Source organism: Montipora capricornis, chromosome 9 (genome assembly GCF_036669925.1).
Source record: "Montipora capricornis isolate CH-2021 chromosome 9, ASM3666992v2, whole genome shotgun sequence".
Classification (NCBI taxonomy): domain Eukaryota; kingdom Metazoa; phylum Cnidaria; class Anthozoa; order Scleractinia; family Acroporidae; genus Montipora; species Montipora capricornis.
The window spans coordinates 9,825,661-9,845,660 of record NC_090891.1 but is presented as its reverse complement, the minus strand read 5'-3'; the positions used below and the strand labels follow the sequence as shown (position 1 = coordinate 9,845,660).

Sequence of the window (20,000 nt, the reverse complement as noted above, 5' to 3'; positions counted from 1 at the left end):
CTTTACCTGTATTGTCATACTTGACCACTCATTTGGACTAAAGTGTTTAAATAGCCATCAACAACGCTTCAAAAATAGGCAAATTTAAATTGAAACCCACCATCTTTGTTTTTGTGTGTGCAAACGAGGCTATGACGTAGCAATAGTCAAGGATTTCTCCGGATGACTAAATGTACTTGATGTAAAGAAGAAAAACACAAGCGAGGAGAGCAATACTTTGTAGACTTGAATCTTAATCCAGAGGCTAATTTGTATTGATATTGGCTCCACCTCCGAACAGATTATTTCTTTAGATTAAAAAGGGTTTTATATGTGAGTTATATGCAGGAGTTTTACAAAGCGAAAGAGAGCTTGCAGTGCTATCCCGCGCACGTTGCTGTGGCTTTCTACGAGATCCCAGTTACAGCTACAAAACAAACGATCGATTTATATATTTCCATCAAATGGTAAGAGTAAATCGTTTCAGTAGTTTCTATACTGCTAACAAAATTTAACCACATTTCAAATTACGTTTATTAGCGCATAACAGTGAAAGTCGTTTACTATAGTTCATCTTACATTTGAATTTCTCGAAGCAGAAAGATCACACAACATTAAGAAAGTGTTCGGGGATTGAAGAACTTGGTAAGGCCGAACACGTTTGTTGACTATTGCTACGTCATAACGCGTCATATCCAAGATGGCGCTCTCCAAGTCACGAAAGCGGCAACTTCAAAGTGCTCTTGTCACATTTTAACAGGTAACTGGACAAAACAGCAATTATTTTCGAATTCCTGGGGAAACGTTTTCGTAATTTAGAGAACGTTGTTCTAGACCGTACTTTCCCTTTAATATACTTATGCTTAGTGGACTGGCCAAGCCGGATTGGACGCTTCACCAAACTTCATACTGTGCGTGTCGTACTTAGAAACTTCCCTAACAAATGGCTTAATATGCTTCTTAAACTCCTCCCTTAAAGTGGAAAAAGAAATGCGCAAACTAGAATGAAAATGCTCCTAAGACTTGGCTTTACAATTCTATTAACTAATGGGAACAAAGAGGAAGACTTCGGCAAAAGCTTAATCAACTGCTCGGTGACACAGGACAAGTAACCTTGCCAGAACTAGCGAGAAAAGCAGTGTGGCCTTCCCTATGATAATCGTTTTCGCGCTGAGGCACGTTAACTGACTTATGATCGCAAAATAAAGAGACATCACTAAGTGCTAAATTCCTAATCTCGTCAATGCTAAAAAGGCCAGCAAAAACAACTAAAAGGGCAAACAAAAAAACGAAGATGGGAAAGCGAGGAGCTTGAGACAAAATGCGCAGCAATCGCCTGTACAGTGTTACCGATAGCGGCTCCTTAGGCTGAACTGGGCGCGCAAGCATTCTTTTGGCACCTTCTAAAGCAAACCTTACTGAGAGGGATGGCGAACAGGACAAGCCTCGATACTAGCCATTGCGTAGCCCCTCTTAATAGCATAAACGGGAGATTCTAAAGAAGATACACCGGTGTTATTCTCAGACGAACGTTCAGCTAATTCAGAAATAAACAATGCTCTATGCCTAAAAGGTTTTCCTGGAATAACGAAAACACCAATCTACGACAAAGCACACTTGCGCCACCACAACCATCCAAATTTGTACTTCAGCACCGTGAACGGAGGCATAGCATCCAATTGCAGATCAGTGAGGCCTGGAATCGTGTTAAGTAGTCGAAACACGGAGGGATTAACCCGCCAATCATCCTTGTCAACAAACCAACTTAAGAGATCGGCTCTCTCATTGGGCGACCTGGCATGGGAATCCACTGCGCTTCCAAGGCAATACCATGGGAAAAACAAAAAAAAAGGAACGCTCGGAGCCACCGACTGAAGATGGACCTTAGAGCTATCAACAGAACCTATCCCGGCGGCACTCAGATTGTCGGTAAAAATTATTACCTTTTTATGCTTGGGTGCTCAACAAAAGAAAGCAAAACAAAATAAATAGCTTACAGTTCGCGAAAAGTGGAGCTTTGACCCAAATCGTCGATCGCGAACATACCGCTGGCCACAGTGCCGTCGAGGGAGGCGGAAAAGCCTCCAAAGGCTGCGTCGCTCGCGTCGGAAAAAACAATAGTGGACGAATCATAGGGAGGCTGAATGGAGTAACCATTCAAAATTTCAATGCTTTTAAATCAAGACTTCAATTCGTCTAACAGAGCGGGAGGGAAGCGAAAGTGTGATCCCAAGCTGACCTAGACTTTATAGCTAAGTACATCTGCCTAGTCAGAAGACGGGAAATAGGCCCAACCGCCAAGGTAACCGAAACAATGGAACTGGCGATCCTGGGTAATGACTCGTTTTGAATGGCGAAACTTAACAGCTGCTTAAGCTTGCAAACCTTCTTCTCGGAAGAAGAAATAGAAATAGTGTTGATCACAAAACCTAGCCACTCGTCCACTTTCATCGGAACCCAGCTCGACTTCCCCTCATTAACAGGGAGACCGGAAGAGTCAAGATCCTTTCGCCGAGTAAAAAGCTGCTGCGACGGCGGACGTCCTATCGGGGTGATTGCCAAGACCGTCGTCGAGATAAACAAAAGAGTTATGCCCCATAGATCGCCATTGATTTACTAATGGACGCAACAATTTGGTGAAACAAAAACACGCGCTGCTGAGATCGAAGGGTAAAACCGCGAAAGAGAAATACCTAAGTCCGCCGCTAAAGGGCCAAGCAATACCTAGATACTTATGGTGTTCTAGAAAAATATCAACATGGTGGTATCCAGATTCGAGGTCCCAGGTAAAGAACTAATGCCTTTCTTGAAGAAACTGCGAGAGCGAGCGAACGAGATGGTAATAGATCGACTACCAAGCGAGGCTTCTGCAATCATGCCTTCCGCAACCGTCAAAGGGTTAACGCAAAAAGGAGGCTCACTATGCTCCACGATAGAGCCATTGTCCAAAAGCTCAGTAAAAGCATGAACAACAAAGTCGGGATGCCTAAGAGCCGACGAATTATTGCTTAAAAACACGGGGCTGGATAACTGGCAAAAGGAAGTCGATAGCCATAGAAAATGGTATCGAGAGTAAACTGAGGAGCGTCTAAGGTGGATGCCCAAAAACTAACGGAGGAATTTAAACGGCCTTTAACTCCTGAACAAACATTGCCGGAACAAAATTCATCCGAAAAACCGATGGGAAGCAAATCACACTCAACTGAAGAGTGAAAGTCCTCTCCTTGCTACATCTATTCAGGCATGGCGTGGGTTGGTCTTTGAAGAATCGGACGACTTTAAACAAAAAGCTCTCAAGTGGCCGAACTCCCCGCACTATAGGAAATCAAAACAAATAATATTATAATCAACCTGATAGCTGGCAAGGGCGAAACAATAAAATAAACCAAAAACGAAACTGTGGGTAGTAGGCGTACACAGACCCGAAGGATGAATACGAATGAACAAGACACTTATATAACCTTATGCAAAATACTTAACACCGCTTAAAAACCTGGACAAAAAGGACCCCATAATACATCTAATTAACCGTACAGGAGCATGCAGAAAACAAATATCTGCTAAACTGCGTTCCGCAGATATTTTTGCATTCCCTAATCCCTTGTTATGGCACATCAAAGTCAGTGTACAATGTGAAAAAATATATCTATTTACTTTCATAGGTGGCGAATGGTAGTGCATGGTGCCATTGATGGATACTCTCGTTTAATGTTCTTTCTTCGTTGTTCGAATAACAATCGTGCTGAAAGAGTGCTGCAGTTGTTTAAGAAAGCAGTTGCTCAGTTTGGTTTCCCATTTCTATTGTGAACTGATGAAGGTGGTCAGAACACAGCTGCTGCTTTGTACATATTGCAACAACCTTTGAGGGGAACTGGACGTGGGAGTGTGATAGCTGGGAGTAGCACCCACAACCAAGGTTCTGGAGGGATGTTTATCGTGGTGTCTTGCAATTGTGTGATTATATCAAACACTATTTTATCATCTTGAGGAACAAGGTGTTCTTGACCCACTAAACGAGGTTCATCTGCTTGCTCTTCACACAGCTTTTTTTACCCCGTATTAATCGTCACCTTGACATTTGGAAAGGAGGTTGGAACAATCATAGCATGAGAACTGCAAGAAGCCTTTCTCCTCTCCAGCAGTTTGTCAGTGGGATGCTACAATTGCGTGGTTTTGCATTTAAAGTAACCAAGGAAATGTTTTGTCAACTAGATGAAACAAGTACATGTATGGAACAAATAATGTTTGCCTATATATCCAACAAGAAGGAAACAATAATGTCTTTGTCTTTTTAATATTTCAACAGGACGAAGTCTCCTCATATGGTATTGATTGGGATAGGCCCATTTCCAATAAATCTTGTACCTGCCATGATTTGTAGCTAATGGAGATTCCAAACATTCAAGTCAATATTGGGGAGGAGCAACTGCAACATTTAAGTTTAGTGGTTGATCCACTAAGTGACATTGATTGTTATGGCATTGATTCATATATTCAGGCACGCAACTTTCTGCACTCACTGACTTAATGCAAGAATTGTAAATACAATACTCCCAATGACGGCCTTCAAAGTGACTAATAACATTATGCTATTGGGCGTTAACTTACCCAATAAAGAAACTATTACTAAATCGAGTCAACGGGTCATAAATGTAAATTCACCAACAGAGATGATAATTGGTTAGTAAAGAGAGAACGTGTGTACAGTATATTATGTGTAATTTGAATACTTAAAGCCAACCGAAAATTGTTTTGATAAGTAAATATGTAATGAAAACAGTCGTAGGAAGAGAACTACAACAATCTAGCTTTTAATACAACGGGAAAAGTATAAACTGCTATGATAACTCCTCGGACTGAAAACAACTAAATTTTTACTTGACTGGACATCAATGAAATACAGTCATGCAGATTTGACTCTCGAAAAACAAGAAAAAATACCTGACACCAGCTTAAAATGATAAAGGACATTCCCTAGCTTGGCCATTCAGGTCAGGAACAGTGAATTCCCTTTTATTAAAATGGTCAACAAACATTCGAACGTCGACAAAGCGTTCGGATCACAACCGATCCACCTTTGCTATAATCCTTTGAAAAAATATATCTTACTTCACGTTTAGAAAATTTTACACACCCGCTTCCAAGCCAGAAATGCAGTTTATAATGTTCTCGGCACATTCTCGAAGAGTTTTTCTTGCATCTCGACAAATCGGTGTTGCCGTCATGTTTGGTTCGATAACACGACAACGTGCCCACACGAGAAAAGACATGCGGCTTGAGGGAAGCCGCTGTTTTCTGCACCGCAGGCCTATGCTCACTTTAAAGGTGTAACTCGTCAATTTAAAGCAAAACCCGTGACTTGAACATGTTCCGCGTCATTGTAAAGACCATTTCGTTCGACCACACTTAAAACGCAGTGTGGGTCTTCACTTTAAAGGTGTACGTCGTCACTTTAAAGGTGTACTTCTTCACTTTAAAGGTGTGCGTAGTCACTTTTAAAGTGTACCTCATCACTTTAAAGGTCATGCACTTCGATTTGTCCTATTTGCCGCGCCATATATTTGCAGTATGTATCAGGGAAGATCAATTATGAAAAAATAGCACTCAAGCTTCGTGTTTCACTTTAAGGTCTTGTGTTAGGGTTAGGGTTAGGGTTAGGGTTAGGGTTTTAGGGTTTCTTGTGTGATTTTTAGTTTTGCCTGCTAAGTCTTTCGGCTGTGAACAGTTCGTATTACTACATGTCAAGGGACTTCGAAGTAAAGCGCGCTTTTGTAGAGAAAAAATAGCAACTTTAGTGGGCTACATTATTAAAACGACGTCGCCTGAATTCCAAGGATCTTTCACTAGACATTTATCTTCGGTCATCTTAGAGGACCGGATGAAGGTTAAAACATGTTTATATAATATATAAATATTCTTTTAGCCTCTAGAATTTATATTAGAAGTTAATTTTGATTTCAAAGGGATAACGTGTTTCAAAGGAGACACAAATCTTCCGCCAAATTAATCAAGATATCTCAGTTGCAATGATATCCTATTGAATTTTTTTCATTGGTTTTCTTTAAAAATTTTGTCTTCAATTTTTTTTTTTTTATGTTTTTGTTGTTTGTATTTCGTCGTAAATTCATAAGAATACACCGCAGGCACGACGATCGAGACATTACTTAACTAAGAAGTTAAAAGGTTGAATTTGAGGTACCATGAATTTAATTTGGAACCTTTTGGAGTAGTCAGGATTATCTGATTACAATTCCTGAACTGATTGGGCTAAGATTAATTCGAAATAAACTAAACTGAATTTTGGCAAGTAGAACTTATTCTCGCACATATGAGACTTTACAGTTAACAATTGCCATTCATTGTGGTAATTGGTTGACTTAAAGTTATCTTTTGCTTTTAAGGGCCGGGTTGCTTTAAAAAGAGCTCAAGGACAAATCCGGAGTGTAGGCGGTAAGAAATAGTAAAAGCTTGAGTATTTTCCTTTCATAATATCAAGTTTAACTGATCTCCATTTCCTTTAGCTTTCTCCAATGTTTAATTTATTGTTCAAAGCCGTCAAGAGTAATTTATTCTTTCATCAAAGATGAAAACGCAGGTGCATGAAAAGTACATGGTGAGACAAGTTGCTCAAAGTGGAGTATTTTACATGACAAATCCGCGAAATTATTATTTTTTTTATTCCACTTGTTATCTGTTTAAAATGTACGTGAATATTTTTTTTCCTGGGATACGAAATGTACATTGGTCAGATATCATCACCTTGGCCCTGAAAGCTTTACTTAAGTAGTCCAACGTGTCAAGCTACGGAATCAGAAAATTAAGGGCCGGGGCCTGCTTAAAAGTCCCTATGACTTTACGTGGTCGAGCGCCTACAGCAGATCTTCCTCACGCTTATTGTTAAAAAAATAAAACTCTAATTTTAACGAGTTTGATAAGAAAAAGAAAAGTTATCGTAACATTTTATGTCTAATAATGTTTTTGGATCCATGGGAAATTATAAGTCCCTTTATAGTGGGATCAGAGAGAGTCTGGGCTTCGGGAAAAAAAAACAGTTTCGCCAAGTCTGTAATTTAGCCGAGAGTTTGTCAAAAGAATGCTCATAGGGAAAATTAAAAAATTCGATTTTCAATTATTTTCCTTTGCTTCAGGTTATACTGATCGGCTACGAATGCACATCATAGATTTAAACCCTTTGCTATTAGACGCCCAAGGAAGGCTAAGTATATTTTAATTATTTTTTTGTTTATTTAGGCGATCACGATATCAGAAATAAAATACAGCTTACAAAAGTTGTGACAGGGATCTTGTATAAATTTCGGATCATAATTAGTTAAACTTCACAGTCGACATTCATGAGTTGAAGTCCTTTCCGAAAACAGCAAGTGGAAAGCGTTGAGAACGATAACTTTATAGGGAGACGTCAATTGAAGCATCAGTTGTATGGCAGAGCTTCTTTCAATCTGCTTGTAGAAGGATAAGGGTAAAAGGTAAGATAAAAACGTATTTATTTAAAACACGCTTGCCCTGTCATCTAAGCTGATTTCCACAAGGGGCGTCAGGTTGCAGTTAGTCAATTTAAAATCTAAAACATGTTAAAAAGTTAGTTTTAAATATTTAAACGAGCTGTACCGAACGGTTAGTGCGAAGTCTTGCACGTACGAGCACGTAGGGTGAAAACAGGAAGTGGCGTTGTTCCAGAGCGCTGATCAACGGGATTTGTTTCAACATCATTTGCCAATCTTAATAGCAAAGGAAAAATAAAAGCGACAAAGGCACATTTGAGTGAACCAAAAGCTCACATAGTAACTTAATTGCCATAAACGTGATTGTTGTTTTAAAGTAGGCAGGTAGATTCCCTCCAGATAAAATAGAAGCAACAAAATAGGCCAAAACGTCCCTTTCATACGTAGCGAAAATTATTTACCTTTTACATCCGTCCATACAATGTGAACTTCCACAGCAAAGTGACATCAAAATTCGTGGGGGGGGGGGGGGACTCCCATATAAAAAGGGGAGGGATGCTCGTAGTCTCGCTTAGGGGTGTAAATCTCACTTAGGGTGTTTTGGGCAAAACGCAATCATATGTAGCCGTGAAGGTCTCCTTTAGTGCTGCGCGCAAGGATATATATTTAACAATTAGACCCGTAGCCCGCAAGGGCTACGGGTCAATAGCCCATGAGGCGAAGCCGAATGGGCTATTGACCAATGGCCCTTGAGGGCGAAAGGTGTAATTGTTTTAGTATCACCCAACTAGTCGGACAGAAAAGACAATAAAAAAGTTAGCAAATGCAAGCTGAAAATATATTTATTTGGGAATAAAACGAAAGAAAGCATCACGCTTTTCGCTAATCGGGGACTATTACTAATAGTCCTCTAGTAGCGTAGCCAATCAAAATGCAGCATTTGCATTAGTCCACTAGTTGGGTGATACTAAAAGTGTATATTTACACTTTTATATTTCTTCATGCAGGTGAAATTATTAGATGAAAATGTCTTTGCCATCATTAAAAGTCGCTGTATTTTTTATTTCTCTGTGTTATAATATGGTCACTTTTAGGGGTCAGAAAAGCCTGAGCCACGCCCAGATTAGTCTCCTTTAGGGGGCACTCCGTTAGGGTGTATGGTGCGTATGAACGTGATCTAAACACAGTACAGAACTTTTTAAACAGATGTTACGAGCGGCGTTACATTTCAGTTCCGTTGAATGTCAAGGATATCATGCATACACCGGACAAGAAATTATTTAGTAAAGCTAGGGCTCTAACCTATCATCCGTTAAATGAATTTCTGCTGAAGCCTAAACCCCAGCAATATAATTTACATCGCTTGGTTTGCCTCCGCCCAAAGATTAACACTGAACGTTTCAAGAACACAATTGTAAATAGACTCATTTTTGAACGCAACCGGTTATAATTACATAATTCACTTTTAGCTACAGCATATTATTGTAAATTCATTACACAGTTCTCGTTTTCGTTTATGTAACGTAGGATATGTGTTTTTTATCTTATGGTTTATTAACGACATCATCATCATCATCATCATCATCATTGCATAACAAGTGCGTCAAGTGTTGAATGATGGTTTGCTTAATATATCTTAATTTGCACAAGAAATACACATGTAGCAACACCAACAGAATCATGCTGGCCTGCATGGTCGGTCATGTCGCTGTCGAAATAACAAAGTGAAAAGATGATGTCGCTTTGTCGAAGTCAAAAGTGGATTGTCGCTGTCGCAAATTGTCGCTTCTTTTCCGTCAGGTTCTGTCGGCTGTCGGTGTTCTGGAAGAAGATTGTCGCTACATTTTTTGAAATTTTGGAGCTATGTCGCTTGTCGCCAAGAACCCTTGGAAGGCCTCATTCCCGGTGCATGATTCCATATAATTCTCGCTTACGCAAAGGAATCTCGTGATTAACGGCATCAAAGGTCATGTTTCAGCTCCATAAGTCATAATAGGGCAGATAATAGTCATGATAGGGTAGATGTAACATTTCAGTAATCTAATTTTAAGTTTGAATGATCTGTCTTTGGAAGTGAACATACCGGTATTTTTCATTCTGATGAAAGTTGCATGGCTTGTGCCGTTGAATAACTTCCTGTTTACATCTTCCCTCTTGCGTTGCTGTCCGTGGCTGCCTTTTAGGTAATAATAATTGTTTGACTTCTACATACTATATTTTTGCCATCTTCTTTGACACTGACTCTTTTCCCCTATTTTTTCTGATCACCATTGTTTACTTTTTCCTAACATTCAATTTTAGGCCATTCGTATCCGGTTTTACACCTTTTGTTTACAAGATCCTGTAACTTTTCCTGGTTGTCAGTCAAGACAGCTCTATCACTATGTCGTCAGCACATCGGATGTTATGATTAATTAATCAGTCGTTTTCGTCGATGCTTATGCCTTCCAAATCACGTTGCTTTCTGAAAATGTGACTCTGTATTTATGTTAAAGAGGTTCGGCGACAAAACACAGCCCTGTGTCACTCCTCTTTTGATTTCGGCTGAATTGGATAGTTCAAGTTCTGTTCCACCCCTAGCTGGTTACAGTATAACTCGGCGATTATCAAGCCTGGGCATCTTTTTCTACTTCCATTTGTTTTGGTCCATGCCTCTGTTATCTCTAAAGCTGAACCCTATTCCAACCCAGTTTGGTCATTCGATTTGCTTTTTATTTTATTCTTCCAAGAATAACTGTTGGGAAAATGTTTCAAGTGCGCGACATGTACATGAAGCTTATGGTTCTCAAATCAGAATCAAATCAGGGGGGGGAGGGGGGGGGGGGTACTCGATATATCCCTGGTTGGGGAGGTGCGGCGCGGCCCCTCATACCCTGACCCTGTTTAAGACAAATATCGCTGATTTTCCTACCCATTTTAAGACAGAATTCCGATTTTTGATACCCTGTTTAGGACATTTAACCCAGTTTAAGACAAAAATTGATAAATCGATACCCTGATTAAGACAAAAAATGATAAATTCGATACCCTGTTCAAGACAAAAATCCCGAAAAACATATCCTGGCCCCACGTCCCCATTAAGCCCTTATAAGGGAGTACCCCCCCCCCCCCCCGGGGAATAGCCCTTGTTAACTTGTCTATCAGTCCAAAGTCATCTAACAGGTTATTTAGTCTGGTCCTGGAGTTTTGCTTGCCTTATTTTTATGGATTGCCTCTCCTTCTTCTGATTTTTAGATTTCAGGGCCATTGAGGACACAGATTTAATGGTCCTGTTATTTTGGAATAGATCTTCACTATGTTCACACCTTCTGTGTCATTGATGTCTCCTTTCTCGAAAAGTAATTTGCCTTCTTTGCTTTTCATGCACCCTACTATAGATGCCTTGCCTTTGTAGTTTGTCATTTCTTTGATATCCTTGTTCATTTGTTAGCTTTTCATTGTGTAAAGATTTTCAATATTTCGACACCTCATAGACAGCTTTTCCATTTGTTTCTCTTTTACTATATTGTCCTACATCAATGTTCATATTTGTTGCGCACCTGGATTTTAAACATACGCCGCAAACAATCCATTTTGAATCATTCAGTGCCATAGCTCTTTCTTTCAACCTGTTTCACTTTGTGTTTGCAATACTTTAACTTTACATCTACATTTGCAATCACTGATCTCTTTGTGCTGTTTCTGGATCCATTTCTCATCAGGATATAAGCAATCTGACTGGGTCTGACATGATCCCAAGGGTTCTTCCAGATGTACCGTTTTCTTGCTGGTAGATCAAAAGAGGTATTCATTATGCTGAGGTTGTGCTCTTTGCAAAATCGAATCAGTATTGTGCCTCTTTCGTTTTTCCTTGCAAGGCCAAAGTGTCCAGTAACTGCGAGCCCACCTCAGCGTTAAAGGCTCCCATAATATAAGTTGCATCATAACTATTTATTCATTCCAAGTTGTAAGAGAAGATTTTTTTGGTTTTCAGGCTAATTCTCTCAACAAAATCTTCGTGATCGTTTCTTGAGAAAAGATTTATGTACATAAGCTGCGTTCACTTATGAAAAACGTTCACTCAGCTGTGATAAAATGTCCCTATTCCTGCTAGTTTTGTTTATTTTAGATTCAGTTGCAGGTCTTTTTTATTTGTAAATAAAAGTCCATTTTATCAGCAAATATCACAACATTTTATTATAGCTATTTATATATTTAATATATTGATTTAGCCAAGCCTAAAAGCGGAGCTCCCTGGTTAATATTTATTCTTACTGCCTGTACCTTAGGAATTGTCCGCGTTTTGATTTTTCTGGTTGCTGCTTTCAAAACCTAACCCTAACCCTAACCGCATGAGTTCTAAAAGAAAACAAGCACATCCTCAGCAAGCGAATGGAAAGGGAAAAAGCCATTTTAGAGTCAACTGTCAATAGCCAGCGAATAGGAATCACGCTAAAATTAGAAACCGTCAGGAAACTAAATGTCAGTTCAAGGTCAAAAAAATAGTTATACTGATGTACTTTATTCCACTTCATCTCTGAAAATGAGATCGCTCACATTTTAAGGTATTTCATTAAAACATGCCAGCTTGGCTTGGAACAAAAATGGGAAAAATACAGCAATGCAACCAAAAAAGGTAACAAACTTCAAACAAGACTCCGCTCCAACAAATTACCAGTAGGTGCTTTAAACAAACTTCTGAAAACACAAACTAGTTATATTTCTCCCTAATTTACGAGAACGCATTGCGATTACGTGTTTATAACACAAGGGCAAAGTTTTCTAGTCCCTGTCGATTCACATCGAAAATAAGTTGGGTAAACGGTTAAAAAAGCACTTGCTCGCTCGCATTTTAGAGCGAAACAAACAAATCAACCGATTTCTTTATGTCCATAAGGGTACAGATAATTGTTATTTAATTCCAGTTGAGAATTCCCTAACCCTAACCGTTGAGAATAAAAATTCGAGTTTCATTTCTGAACAAAGGAAAAACCGATTAAACCACTTTTTAAAAATACGCATCCACTTTGATTAACGCATCCGTAAAAATAACGAACAATTTCGTGCCCAAGAAAAGAATTGTGGAGTAACTTCTTCGCCAAGTTTGAGCTATTACTGGTATTCTGTTTTGTCCGTGTCGTTCTCTTTCTCTCTTCTTTCGTTTCTGTTCTAGACATAGGTCCTCCAGGCATCATGTAACAATATCAGAGCTTCTAAAGATATGCCAAAAATTGCAATACAGAGAAAAAAGCAGCTCTAAGCAAATTAAAACTAAACACTCAGCTTTAAGTTTATATCTCTCCGATGATTGACTTGAATAACTGCGTAACCACCAGTGTGGCCCACAGCTATTATGATATGTCAAACTGGATTGAAACTAGCGAAAAATGCAGAAAGAAAATATTTTCCAAACCGTTTTCCACCTGAACACGAAAAGCGTTGACTGTGTAAGAACTATAGTTGACGTAGTATGGCCTTGTAGCCGAGTCGAGCCATAGAAAGCGCGCGAAAAATGAAGACACTCGTTTATGTTTAGGTAAGCTAACCTGGGTTGAGCCTGCGATCCAATCGAAACCAATACCTGGTCAGCAATCAACTTCAAAAAACACCTAACCTCGATGAGTTCTAAACTTGAGCTCGCGATATGGTCACGTGCTACTAGTCAGCGGATACCTTGTTTTGACAGCTGTCAATTGACCAATACAAGGATGTCCAATATCAAAGATGTATGTTGCCAGGAGCCCATGGGTTGTAGCCTTTAACTGGCTTCCTCAGGTGAGGTAGCGTTTTTCCTGACCTATCAATTTTTAGAAATAACTTTTTTGAATTTGCCGCACTAATTAAAAAAGTTCCCTAAAGAAGCTCCGTATGAAGGGGCGATGCAAGATGGCGGCCGAATGCGGGAAACAAGACTCAAAGTTTTGAAAACGCCTCCCCGTTCCCTTATCCTCATTTTTTGGCAACCATTCGACAATTTTAAGTTACACATCCCATGATCCATTGCAAGCCTGAAGAAGTATAATCTCATGTGAAGAGATAGTTGCGATTCGCTTTCCTCACCGCTTCGGTCCGCCATGTTTTTCTGCTGAGTTTGCAGCATTAGAGAGACCTCAGCGCTGATTGGCTACTGAATTGTTATTGACGTTTACCATGACAACGAATGGCGCGAAAATGGTTCTAAAAATAGATAGGTCAGGAAAAACGCTACTTCATAGAAACAAAGTGGGAATTGGAGGCTCCTACTGATGGGCTCCTGATGCTGCAAACTATCGTCATGCTGGTCATATTGGCATACATGGAGGGGTGGACGTACGGACGTACGGACGTACGGACGTCTAGACAGTCGATGACGTCATAGCTATAAAAAAAATTTCTCGCATCGATTGGTTACCATATTTTCTTAACTATGGCGCTCCGCGCGCCCGCCGAACGGAGCTGCGCTATAACTGGTAGTAGCTATCGGTAAGTGCCAGCGAGAAAGTCCATAATACATAATTTTGCCGATTCGTCTCAGAGTGCCATTTTTGGAACCCAATAGTAGTTGTAATTTTTTATTTCAAAGTACTGCAACTTATTCTAAGTTAACAATAACACAATAACAATAGAAATGTAAGGGAAACCCTAGTCACACTTTGTATCTCGAATGCTTCTCGGGTTTGCCTAACTGACTCGAATTTTCCCAACTCCCCTCGTGTTTAGATGAGGCTATATAAACACGGAAAAAGTCCTCTATTGCTTAAATACATCTTATTCGATGGTTTAACTTATAATAAGCGCGGATGTTTTGCGAGTTGTGTAGTATTTTTCCGAGCCCCGCAGGGGCGAGGAAAAATACGAGCAATGAGCAAAATGTCCGCGAGTATCATATGTTAAACCATCGAATAAGAGATTTATTATTCCATTACAAACAAGGTGTTATTTTGCTTCAATTTTATTTGGTTAGAGTGTTTTGAAAAAATGCATCATCTGTCCTTCAGGGCGCGTGCGAACTATGTAAACAGCGCAAAACCGAGCCAACCAAAGATCTTTATTTGATTGGATAAACAAAATGACGAGTGACAAGCGATGACAAGCTAAATTATCAGGCTTTGCAATTTCTTTCATTGAAGAACTCCCGTTCCGTCCGTAATTACTTCTAAACCGGTCAAATAGGGACACTACAGTGTATTACCGTCTACCGTTTCATAGTTTGCGCGTTCTCTTGACCAAATATGGTAAAATGGCGCAATAGTGGAATAATAAATGTACACATGATGTAATCGTTATTTGAAATCGAATTGAAGTATAGCTGATGGACTAATATTGGCCAGTACAATAAACGACAGTCAAGTTGTGTCAGTAGAACTGATAGTGAAACGAGCAACTTCAATGTCGTTTTCTCTTTTTCCTGTTAGGTTTAATGAATTACTCGACTGCGGATCCTCCACTAAGTGGTCATGATACGGTGTATAGTGCTGGTTTCAATGAAACAAAATGGCTGGACATTTTGCAGTTCTCATTGTTTGCAATTACATTCATTGTAAGCGTTTCCGGAAATACTTTGGTTTGCCTGGTGGTGGCACTAACAGCTCGCATGCGTACCACACGTAATTATCTTCTTGTTAACTTGGCCGTGGCAGATTTGACGGTTGCTTTGTTGTGTATTCCTTTTGATGTTGTGATCAAGATAAAATCCCCGAAATGGCTCCTAGGAAGGGTGATGTGTAAGCTTCTGTGGCCAAGTATGACACTTGTTACTAACTCCTCTGCAGCTACACTGGCTGTGATAAGTTATGACAGGTAGGATTACTGTGTATCATAATAATAATCATAATCAGGAGCCCATCACCCGGAGCCTGCAACTTACCTATTTTCGTGCAACGGCGTTTTCACAAGTAAGGTTATTTTTAGATACGCCTTTCCCGTGAATTAGTTTTCAAAAGCCAATCAGAAGCGGTGCATAATTAATAATAAATTGTTATTAATTATGCACCGCTTCTGATTGGCTTTTGAAAACTAATTCGCGGGAAAGGCGTATCTAAAAATAACCTTACTTGTGAAAATGCCGTTTCACAGACGCTGTATGGAAGTTGCACGCTCCGGGTGATGGGCTCCTGTCATAATCCTCGTCATCGCCATCATTATTATCATCATCTTCATTGCCATCTTCATCTTCAAAATTGTCATGATCTTCACGTTGTTCGTTGTTCGTTGTACGTCATTCGTGGATTCAACGACAAATTCGAAAAAAATTTTGATTAACATTCAAAATAGAAACTGATAGAAAGCCGGATAGTTTATTTTATATTCGCATGGCTACAAATTGTTTAGAATTAATAAACTGATTAAGACTGTTTATCGTCAAAAACGGATTCTCGAACTTAAGAGGATCGGGGAGAAGCATGTATCAACTTGGCGCAATCCATTTGTGGGTTTAGAAACTGCGTTCTAAGGACGATTTCGTTTAAATGACCGTCTAAACTAGTAGTTACTGATAGCTTGTGAAGTGATGCGAGGGGACCTTCCCATTTTCACGATAAAAGTTCACTGAAGTTAATCCCTGTCGCGTGGGGTTGGTATCTGGATGGGAGACCATCGAGATATACAATTTACAACACGCGGCGATTGCCTTTCATAGATTTCATATGCGTCGTAATGCCTTTACTCAATCGGAATAATCATATTTAACAAAATCCTGACTAGACTTAACTGATTAGAGTGTTATGTGACGTGCTAAGTTTCTACCCAATATGAACCATGTGAGCGTTAGCCCTACTGATGGAAATGGGCCCACACAAGGACAGAGAAAACCGCTGATCAGGGTGGGAATTGAACCCACGACCTCTAATCAGTTAAGTCAAGAGATCATGATCTCTTGGTTAAGTCTGTTCAAATAAAAGTGCTACATGGCTAACGTTTGCAAAAACGTAATCCTTCCTTGTACTGGTAAATGTTCATTTCCGTGACTTCAACATCTTCAGTTCCCACGGCCTTCTCCCGTGTGACCTTGTAGCTCAGTCGGTAGAGCAGCGGTGATCTAACCCGAAGGTCTTGGGTTCAATTCCCACCCTCGTTAGAGTTTTTCTCTGTCCTTGTGTGGGCCCATTTCCATCAGTAGGGCTAACACTCACATCGTTCATATGGGGTAGAAACTTAGCACTTAAAATTACATTCTAATCGGTTAAGTCTGTTCAAATAAAAGTGCTACATGGCCAACGTTTGCAAAAACGTAATCCTTTTAAAATCCTGACTAGACCATTCATCACTTTACGAGACATAAGTCTAGGAGTAATCATTGATTATGAAGTGTGTTCGTTGGGAGAACTTTGGAGGTTGGAATCACTAGATGAGCCGAGATTCAGTGAAGACGATACATTTATGTAAATTATGAGGGATGTGGAATGTGGCTAAAATGCAAAGTTTCAACTAAAGAGGTCATTAACGGTTCGCGACCTTGATGAATACTTCCAGCGATCGGTAAAACTGCGTTTGATATGAAAAATCTCTCGAGAAAGAAATAACTACTGATCAACGATTACACAAGGACGATGCCACGAAAGGCAAGGTGCGCACCAGCTAATGCCGTTGATATTACTTACTGCATCTTCCGAAAATCATCTCTAACCAACCAAAGAAAAACTCACAGTTAAGGGATCGAGTGTTAGAACGTATATATAAAGAGCCCAGTCCCCACACGATCGCGATTAGTGTCCCTGCTCGCTAAGGCTCGCACCAACTATTAATAGATCACGATCAAAACATAAATATGGTAGGAAAGGTGATAATGATATGCTAATCCTTGAATTACAAAAGAACATTATGAGCAATATAAAAATATCATAACTACATTACAATCTGATTAGTTAAAGTTTGTATAAAAGAATTGGTGTGCATGGTTATGGCGATTAAACCTGTCCCTATCTTCTTCAATTATATTGACGAGGTTGTTACTGGGTAAAGAATTTGTCTTGAGTTAGCCTCCTAATTTACTAGGACGAAAAAAAACAGCCTTGTAGGATTTGCTTGGCTAATTGATTGTGCTCATGAGTGATAACCCAACAATTATTGTTCATGACCGGCAGTGTTTACAGGAGAATTTAAACCCCTCAATCTCCAATTTTACCGCATGAGGAGAAAAAACAAATTGGGTCTAGGAATGCGTTTGTTTGTTTGTTTGTTTTTGTTGTTGTTTGTTTGTTATTTATTTGTTTCAGCAGGTTGAAGTTTTGGCAGCTATTCGGCTGATGTGGACCTGCTATATCCACCCACCCATATACCCACAAAGGACAGCCACAACACCGGGAACTTCATCCCCTACTTTTCTCGAATAATGTGCAGGTTCTTAACGTCCCACAGGGACTAATGAACGAGGCCTACGTTTTATAGTCCTTATCCGAGAAGACTTGAAAGTCTAACCATTTGCGGATGAAATTACAAAGGCAGAACTCTCCCCTCAGTTATTTAAAGATCCTGAGTGTTGGTTCGGCCGGAGTGGATCTCACGACCTCCCGCATCGCAGCCCGGTGCTCAACCAACTGAAGCACCGGTGCGCGGTGGAAGGTCACAATATCAAGTATAGACAAGAGTCCTGATGGGCTCATGATTGAGAGCGCTTCTTAGTTGGGTGTCCAAAATAAAATACAACGAAGACAAGTACATTGTCTGAAAATACAGACGTAAACAACACAACGCAAAACAAATACGCGGCGACCAGCCCTGAAAGTGGGAAAACACCTGGTAGCAAGACTTGCTTTTCCTTTTTACTTTTTACTACAACGATATTTTTAAGCCAATCACGAAACGCATAGCAATGCAAAGTCAAAGCAAAAGAAAGAGTGCTTTCGATATTCAATTAAAGTGCGCTATTAATCGATTATTATGCCAAGCACAAGCTATAGTACAGGGAGCAAGGTATCGAATGATGATACCAGAAACCCATAAGGGTTGAAACGTGTAACGCGCGTTCACAGCTTCAGAATATTCAGTGCGACCTGATTGGTTGAATGTTTCAGTGCTAAGTACCATATTTGGAAACCCTTCGCTCTTGTTCTTCCAAATATGGTACTTAGCAAATTGAATATTCAGAAGCTTGTTTCCCAGCACACAAGGGGCCGTTACACATTTCAACCCTTATGGGTTTCTGATGATACTCATGGCAAAGCCACTCCTGACACCGGCAAGCTTTTTGTATAATGTCAAACCCGCCCTTAAAATCAACAGGTTAGTTCCACCATCACACCATGTACAATCTCATTCGCGTCTAAGGAGTTCACTTTTCTTCTGGTCAGCGCCAGGAACACGGACTCTGGCCACAGGCAAGTATGCGCACAGTCGCGGTAATGACATAATGTTGTAACCTTTAACGCCCGTTATTGTTTCAAATTTCTGAGAATGCGCAGGAGAGCCGGAAGTCTGTGATTCGCGGACTTCCTGCTTTGGCTGTAGCCAGAGTCCGTGTTCTTAGCGCTGACCAAAAGAAGAGCGGACTGTGGGAACGAGGACAGTACAATCTTAAGGCCTGGCCAAACGCTCGCAACATTTCAACGAAACATCTTGCAACATTATTGTATGCGTTGAATGGACTGGCCAAACGCACGCAACATATCGCAACAGGGTGGCCAAACGTACGAAACATGTTGTACCCAACAATGTTGAAAGATGTTGCGTTGAAGTGTTGCGAGCGTTTGGCCAGGCCTTAAATTCGAGGGCAAGGCGAGTTCATCGTTCCAAGTGTGCGTACAAATGGAGCAATAGACTATTTTATAATTTCAATGTTACTTTTATCTAATAAATATAATACGCCTTTAATATCCTGATATAACATCTTATCTTAATATCTCGTTGAATAAACGTAATTCTGATTTTCCGTAAATTTATGTCTACGGTTATCATCAGTTTGAATTGCCACTACTATCATAACTTCATGTACTTTTTCCTTTTTCTTCGAATTTTCAGTGAAACTCTGTTGGCTTAAAACCCATGGGAAGAGAGAATAGCGTGAAAGACACACTCAATGAAGAATGAAATATATGTTAAAAATGCCACAAGTGTCTAGAATTTGATCGAAACGTGCTCCAATTTGCGGCGACAAAAATTGCATCAAAGTGCTGTAACAAAATCGGGTGAATCGGATAGTTCACGCCGGTTTACCTCACTTTTCGATCGCGAGGCATTAGGATGATCTAGAAACGTAGACTACTTGAAATTTTTATTTGGGGGTCTCATTTTTAACAAATAGACAGGTTACCATAAATAATTGCACTGAAACTGGGTCTTACTTTCCTTCTGTTGAATACATTTAAAGTTACTTTGATAAACTGATTATGATTAAGAGTGATTTACCTTTCAGATATCGAGCAGTGATCCGACCAAGGAAATCTCGTTTCACGACTCGTCAAACTGGGATCATCATCGCGTTAATCTGGATGGTATCTTTGTTACTCGTGTTACCCTATGTGAAGGCTTTGACGGTAAAAAACGACAAATGCTACGAAGTGTGGCACAGCGACTCCGTGAGGAAAGCGTATACACTTGGTCTGTTTGTATTCCAGTATGCTCTGCCGCTAACAATCATCACGGTAGCTTATTGCAGAGTGGTAA

The 20,000-nt window shown here is 40.0% G+C and overlaps 1 protein-coding gene across 2 annotated transcripts in view; it reads left to right on the top strand.

Moving 5' to 3' along the window:
• LOC138016556 (galanin receptor type 1-like) overlaps positions 1-20,000 on the top strand; it is a 28,132-nt gene that overhangs the window by 5,122 nt on the left and 3,010 nt on the right. Inside the window, exons 2-5 of one of the 2 annotated variants that reach the window (XM_068863725.1) lie at positions 6,381-6,429; positions 7,231-7,466; positions 14,816-15,200; positions 19,750-20,000. The exon at positions 19,750-20,000 is cut by the window's right edge and continues 3,010 nt beyond it. In XM_068863725.1, the coding sequence (XP_068719826.1) occupies positions 14,821-15,200; positions 19,750-20,000 (631 nt within the window). In that variant the 5' untranslated portion in view covers positions 6,381-6,429; positions 7,231-7,466; positions 14,816-14,820. Of the gene's footprint in view, positions 1-6,380; positions 6,430-7,230; positions 7,467-13,052; positions 13,197-14,815; positions 15,201-19,749 lie in introns of those variants that run through there. The other variant, XM_068863726.1, reaches the window with a different exon arrangement.